This window comes from Zeus faber (genome assembly GCF_960531495.2).
Source record: "Zeus faber genome assembly, chromosome: 16".
In the NCBI taxonomy this organism is placed as follows: domain Eukaryota; kingdom Metazoa; phylum Chordata; class Actinopteri; order Zeiformes; family Zeidae; genus Zeus; species Zeus faber.
The window spans coordinates 28,878,012-28,885,511 of NC_137202.1; the positions used below are offsets into that span (position 1 = coordinate 28,878,012).

The 7,500-nt window shown below is 48.1% G+C and overlaps 1 protein-coding gene across 1 annotated transcript in view; it reads right to left on the minus strand.

Moving 5' to 3' along the window:
* The window catches only part of eml4 (EMAP like 4), a gene marked incomplete at both ends in the record, with an annotated part of 45,213 nt that overhangs the window by 13,454 nt on the left and 24,259 nt on the right, over positions 1-7,500 (minus strand). The window contains 8 exons of the mRNA XM_080016486.1: positions 950-1,099; positions 1,604-1,727; positions 3,027-3,062; positions 3,246-3,271; positions 3,551-3,688; positions 5,245-5,433; positions 6,311-6,452; positions 6,741-6,926. Of these exons, the coding sequence (XP_079872612.1) occupies positions 950-1,099; positions 1,604-1,727; positions 3,027-3,062; positions 3,246-3,271; positions 3,551-3,688; positions 5,245-5,433; positions 6,311-6,452; positions 6,741-6,926 (991 nt within the window). The remainder of the gene's footprint in view (positions 1-949; positions 1,100-1,603; positions 1,728-3,026; positions 3,063-3,245; positions 3,272-3,550; positions 3,689-5,244; positions 5,434-6,310; positions 6,453-6,740; positions 6,927-7,500) is intronic.

Here is a 7,500-nt window from a genome sequence, read left to right on the forward strand (position 1 = left end):
GGGGGGTAGAGGGAGGGAGGGGTGGAGGGGGGAGGAAGGGGGGGTGGCAGGAGGGGTGGAGGGAGGGGTGGAGGAAGAGACGGAGCAACAGAAGGACAAAGGGAGGTAAATGGGATTAGTTGATGTAAAAACACCTTCCAGCTGATTTAATTATTTCCATATTAGAATTGATTTCCTCAGGAAATGAGGTGAAGCTGCACAGACTCCAGGTTCAGCTGGACAGAGATGGTACAATGTATGTGACAAATAATCTCTTGAACTTGAAGTACTAGTATTACTAGTACTAGCAGCACTACAGAATACTAGTACCATTACAGAATACTAGTACAAGTAAAAACTAGCACCAGTACAATAATACTAGTACCACTACAGAATAATAGTACAAGTGCAAGAATACAACTACCAGTAAAATAGTGGTAGTACAACTACAGAATACTAGTACCAGTGCAAGAATACTAGTACAAGTACTATAATACTCGTATAAGACTCCTAGTACAACAGTACTACTGCCTCAATACCACTACCACAGCGCTACTACCAAGTCAAGTTTATTTATCTAGCACTCAATCACAGTACAGTCTCAAAGGGCTATAGTACTACTACTGGAGTACTAAAACCACAGCACCAATAGTGGGTTAGTACTGTGGTAGTACTGGTATAGCACTACTGGTAAAGTACTGGGTTGCATCATACTTGGCCAATCGCCAATTTATCATAGTGAGTCTCATGGGATCCCTGTCCAGACCCTGGGGTCCCTCAGGGCTCCGTCCTGGGTCCTCTGCTGTGCTCCCTGTGTGGTGTGATCTCCACCCATGGCTTAATGGGCTCCACCCCATCGCTCCAAAGCAACACATCTCAGACGCCTCTTTTTAATGCATTAGCATCAGTATTACATACACTGTTCACTATAAAACTGCAGTTCCATTGCAGAGTATTTATTTTCCCGTACCACTTGACGCAGTCGGTGTGTCCCAGGTAGTGTCTCTGCGTTCGCTCCTCGTAGTTGAACAGAACAACCACGGAGGCGATGAAGTAGACGATCTCTCCTGTCGGCAGCAGGTAGACGTTGGCTCTGCAGTCTCTGCCGCGGTAGCCGTACCTGGAGCGCCGTTAGGGAACCCAAACACGCCACAGGGGCGTCATCATTACGAACCGAGTACAGCCGTGCCATTGTGTAAGTAACTCTGCTTTGAGAGGCTGGAAGGTGTGTTTACCTAATTTAACACGAGCTAGGCTAGCTGATCCCCTCTGCAGCCATGCATTGAGCTAACACAGTCAGCATGCAGACCTGGAGTATCCCTTTCTCATTCTGATTGATACATTTGTTTCTTTGTCGCTTGGTTGTTTCTTACAAAATGCCAGCTAAATAAAGCATAAAATGTGGGATATTTCAATGAAACAATCCTAAGGATTGCCACTTTAAGTCAGTCAGTGTTTTCCTTCCTGTTCACCTCAACTGATCCTCTTTGTTTGTGCAGCCGTTGTAACGCACTGTAATTCAACGCTACACCCATGGGCGTAGCGCCAACTGCCCTTGGTGTCGTATTAGATTTATGTCTTGTTCTTCCTTCCCTTCTCTCTCTCTTTCTTTGGGGAAGGATACACCCACTCCAGCTTGAGTCGCTCGGATGGCAGCTCGGTGCGAACGTCCTCGTAGTTCTCCACGTCCGACGGGATGAACATGGTGATGGGACGACCTCGCATGAACATCTTAATGTGGTTGCCCTCTGGGGGGAGGGAGAGAGAGAGAGAGAGAGAGGGAGCGAGGGAAAGAGAGCGAGAGAGAGAGAGAGAGAGAGAGGGCGAGGGAGAGAGAAAGAGAGAGAGGGGGGTGAGGGAGAGAGAGGGCGAGGGAGAGAGAGAGAGAGAGGGCGAGAGAGGGGGGGGGTGAACCATCAACAGTCTCCTGTTCTAACAGATCAAAACATTTCATCTCAGTTTTGACTTTTAAATGAAAACATTTAAATATTAAAATGTGCTAAATCTCTTTATGTTCGGGTGACGTGACTGAAACTGCATTTCCTTCCTGTTTTGTGACTAAAACATCTTGCATTTGGGACGCTCTGCTCTGTGCGTGTGAATTTAAATGATAATAATCATTAAAAAATTTTTTTTACATTTTGAAGTACTTCCTTGAAGAATCAAAAAAGGTATTAATTCAAACGTCTTTTTTGTGATGTCTGTATTGTCTGCGTTTCACAGAATTTAAAAAGAAAACTCAAACGTCCCTTTGGCATTTGATTCGCATGTTCAATGTAAAAAATAAAGCAGAAATAAATTTTATTTGATCATTCTTTGTATTGCTGGACATAACTGGCCAAAATCCCACTTTGCGGTTAAATGACATTTTCAACATGGACGGCACCCTATGAAACAAAAATGCAAATGAGCATCAGCGCCCCCTGCTGTTCATCCCAGATTGCGGTTTCACTGTATGTTAACGAGTGTGAGTGGGCGTGGCCACACAACACAGCTCCACCCCCAGTAAAACAGTTTGTTCCAGTTGTGATGCTCGAGTTCATGCTAACAAACAAGAACAACAAGGAGTGAGAGCGGAGACTCAATATGATACGGACATGGCGATTCTGCACAGTTTGCATTTAAAGCAACGGTGAACGGGTGATAGATCCAGTCACTTTGGACTGGCAGGCAGGCAGACAGGCAGGCGGACAGAGAGGTAGAGAGACAGACAGAGAGACGCACAGGTAAAGCTGCAGCGAAGCCGTGCTGGGATCAGCCGAGTCTTAAGACAACGACCTGCATATTGTTTCACCGCGGCGACTGACATGGATCCGGTGACGGATGCTCAAACTTTTCAGCCGAGGGATTTGTGGGCGTTGTGCGGCGGCGGCGGCGTGCGCTCGCTTACGTGTTAGTTTGAAAAGCAGCGCAGGTGAGCGACGGAGGGAAGGTACTCGACAGCGTCGGCGAGTGCAACGTGAGCGGCACACTTGGATAAGGGAAGCGCAAAGGGAGCGGGACAAGCGTGTTGGCCTGCGAGCTCGCCGCCCGCCACGGTGCCTTACCTGCTTGGCTGTTTTTCTCACGCGTGGACATTTTAGCTGTTTGTAAAACAGAGACAGCGTCACTCACACAAACACAGAAACTTGTTCCACCAGTGACGACAAAGCCTGTGCACCACGGCGACCGTGTGTTCAGAGGGCTCCAGTGACAAATCATCTGTTGAACTTGATGGAACATGATGGTAATAACACCCGGTGAGTGAGTAAACGTGTTGTATTTACCTTGGCTGACCACAGGATCTTTATGCCTGGACGGAGAAACGGGAATATTTAAATATATTTCATATATAAAATTTAAGTAACTGTTTCCACGTGTGTGCTTAAGTGGTTTAAAAGGACATGCCCGAATACACACCAGCATTACCAGAACATTAAGGACATATTTAATATCATATAACATATAATATATAGTATTTTATATGCTTCTTCTGAATAACTCTCTTAAAACATATTCATTAATAAAATATTCCCTAATAAGAAAATATTTAAACATTGTGATTGTTCAAAATATGTGCGTGTGTTGTCACCTCTCGCTGCTCTTCACCATCTTGGCCAGCAGTTTGGAGGTGGAAGCAGCTTTCACCAGTTTGTTCCGGTTTTCCTCTGCACTGTCCCACGTGCTGCTCTGGGAGCGCTCCATCCCAGAGCGCTTCGCACTGGAGCCCCTGTGCACACGCACGCACATACACACATGCACACACGTACACACACACGCACATACACACACGCACACACACTCACACACGTACGCACGTAAACACATGTACACACATATACACACCCACACACGTATACCCACGCACGCACATATACACCCGCACGCACATATACACGCGTACACACGTATACGCACGTATACACACGCACGCACGTATACACACGCACGCACGTATACACACGTATACCCACACACGCACGTATATACACGCACGCACATATACACCCGCACACACACACAGACACACACACACACGTAAACACGTATACACACGCACACACGTATACCCACACACGCACATATACACCCACACACATACACGTAAACACGTATACCCCCACACACACGTATACACACATATACACACGTACACACATACACACACACACACACACACACAAACACAGAGTCAGTACAGGTCCAGTTGTGGGAGCAGGTACAGGTAAGCTGTTAGCAGCTGTTAGACTCCATCTTGGTTCCTGGACGTTCTGGAGGACCTCAGGGAGGTTCTGGACCTCAGGACGGGGACGAGGGTCCCGGGCCGTAGGACCACGGGGAACCCGACTAATCCGATTTAATCAGATTTAATCTGATCAAATCAAATCGAACCAAATTTAATCTAATCTGATCTAATCTGCCTGGGAACGGGGGGGGGGGGTGGTCCAGGAGGGATCTCGACGCCTCCACACAACTATTATCATAATTTGTAGAACACTTCATTTATAATGATTTCATACTTAATGACCAGGCACGTTGACTTGCCGACTGGCAGAGAAAACAGGAAGACGCAGCTTAAAAAAAACGTTATTAGTACGTGTTACGAAGTCCTCCAAACAAACCCTTCCTAATCTGAATCAATCTCAGACGACTTCCTCATTTTCACACGATGCAACTTCCTGCGAGTCGAACCACGATTTTAGGACTCGTCTCAGAAACGACACCTGACCACTTGTTACTTTTGTAAGAGGGAAAGCGCCTCAAACAATTTACAACCACAGGTCCTCAGTGAGCAGCTGCCTGCCAGGAGCCACTGACGTGTCACTGAGGATCAGAGGCTGCAGAACAGGACTTGGAGCCGGACGCGAACACATGGCGCAGCAAGCAGAGAGGAACCCGAGAGGAAGGAGGTTAGAGGAAGATTAGTAGCTGTTAAATCACACACACAGTGAAGGTCATTTCAGCACTCTGCCACCGGGGGGCCCTGGGGCCATGCAGGGACCACCGCTCCTCATAGGCTTTTTGAACTGTAGGCCTTGTCATTAGGACCCAATTGGGCCGCGGGAGCCCTGCAGTCGTCTGAAGATATTCCCTCAATACTAGATCAATTTATCAGATTCTGATCACCGAGGTTGGCCCCTAATGGTCGTTAAATAAGGTTATGGTTAAAAAAACCTGTGTGGCCCCCTGTGTCCCCTGGTTGCCCCCTGGTATCAGTGCACAGACGAAGCCGCTGCAGCAGAGGGAGAGAAGCTGCACAAAGAAGAGCTGGAGGGTTAGCGGGACCTTTTGGCCGGGACGGGGCCCTTGCTGCCGTCCGCCGGCGGGCCCGCTCTCTGGGGGTGGGGGGGGTGGGGAGAGGGAGGGTGGCTGGTGGACAGGGAGGGGGCGGGGGAGGGGGAGGCGGGGCCCGGCGCCGCTGGAGGGAGCTCCTCGTTCTCCCGGATCCCCTCCATCTTCCTCCTCTCAACTCCGCTGTGGGAGAAAACCAGGAGGTCAGGGTGGGGGAGGCACCGCGTGAGGCACTGAGGTACTACAGTGTTCGGAGCTGGCAAATCCAGGTCCAGAGAGTACTACTTCACTCCGGGATTTAGAGTCAACCGGGACAATTTGCATATTGGCATCAACCCAAAGGTCCAACTGAGGAGTGGAACCGGCTGATGAGTCCATGGCTGGAGCAAAGACATGACAGGATTTTTACTTTCTGGACAGTAACTATAGTAATGCAGTTCTACGTACAATGAGGTACAGTACAGTATTACAATATTACCGTGTTACAATATAGGGTTAGGGTTGGCCTTTGCCTAACCCTGGTCACACCAGGAATTGCTCTGCATGTATGGTGCTTAAGGTAGAGATAGCTCACCAACTTTACACAGTAAAACAAACGTTTCTTTATTTATTATAACAATATATTTTTTAACTGTGCAGAACTGTGTGAAATATTTAAAATGTACAACTAGGTAGAAAGTGGAGGGTTGAACACACGGACATTTTTTTCCTCTGACTACATTTACACACTAAAATCACTAAAACACTTTTAATTTGAAAACTGATACAGCCTTGGAAAATAATGTTGAATGTCAACTGCATTCCCTGGTTACCATAGAGACACAGAGACGGACAGACAATGAGTTTCATCATAAGTGATACTATGAATTGAAGGCTCGGTGGTGATCCGGATGGTTTTCTGTTTTCTGCAGCTCCTGCTCAGAGTGAAAAAACTACCCAGAGTCAGAAAGAAAAGAAAGAAGATGAACGCACGAAGAGGGAGAAAATCATTCTTATCATAAGTGACTTAACAGAATAGACAGACAGACAGACAGACAGGCAGACAGGCAGACAGACAGACCTCTTGGCGGCAGAGGACAGAGTCTCCTTCCTGGACACGGACACTGTGGAGGAGTCCCTCTCCCGGTGGGGGGGCTTTCGACCCGCGGAGCCCCCGTTGGCGATGCACGACATGGAGTAGGCCTCACGCAGCGGAGCGGCGCCTGCTTGAGGCAGTGGTGAGCAACATGGATCAGAGGAGTCACCGGTGCAGTGCGTTGTTCTGCTCATATCAACACGTATGAAAACAAACAGGTGAACATGGAATAGTGACCGACATTTTATATGGTATTACATCTCTGCTGCTATTAATGACGTGAAGGTGTAATATGCGAAATAAAATGTCAACAATCAATAAGACCTGCAGAGGTAGAGTAGAGGGAGGTAGAGGGAGTAGTGAACCGCACACTGTGTGTGTGTGTGTGTGTGTGTGTGTGTGTGTGTGTGTGTACCTTTCCCAGCGTGGTGCTTCTTGGCAGAGGAGGACGGTGCAGTTTCCTCGGTGACCACCAGGCGGCGCAGCACGTCGGCCAGCGCTGCCTTCATCACCGTCAGCTCGTCCTCCTGCTGCTGCACACGCAGCTCCAGTGCAGACAGACGGTCGTGCACGTCAGACACGCTGCCCGACATGCTGTCATCTGTAGGAGGACAGATGGAGAAAACGATATTCAAACATATTAAATACATATCAAACATATTCTGCACAAATGCCATCAATCTGGAAGAACAAATAGTGTTGGGATAATGAAGAATTTAACATTTATCTTTAGAGGTTCATGGGGTGTAGTCCGATATCAGACCAAACTCTATTTTTCCCCCAAATAAATAAAATAAATATACATATTTAGTTCAATGAAACACCTTCCAAAACGATCAACTGCTGCAGTGACTTGGAAAGCGAGCTACCCGGTCCCCCTTAAAACCGCCGTTCCACCTTAAACACCCGTTCCACCTTAAGGCCTCCTCTTTGCGGTCGGGGTGCTTTGCGTGGGCGCGCGTGCACGAGCTCTAAGTATTTTCAGACACCACGTGCACGTGTTGGGGTCTGCAACAGAAAACGACCACGTCCCACGCGCTGCGTGACGACGTGAACTCCAAACGAGATAAAACCCACGTGACGTGACGCTGCGTGGCCTCCTCTTTCACCTCTCATCACGTGACAGGCATCCATCCATCCATCCATCCATCCATCCATCCATCCATCCATCCATG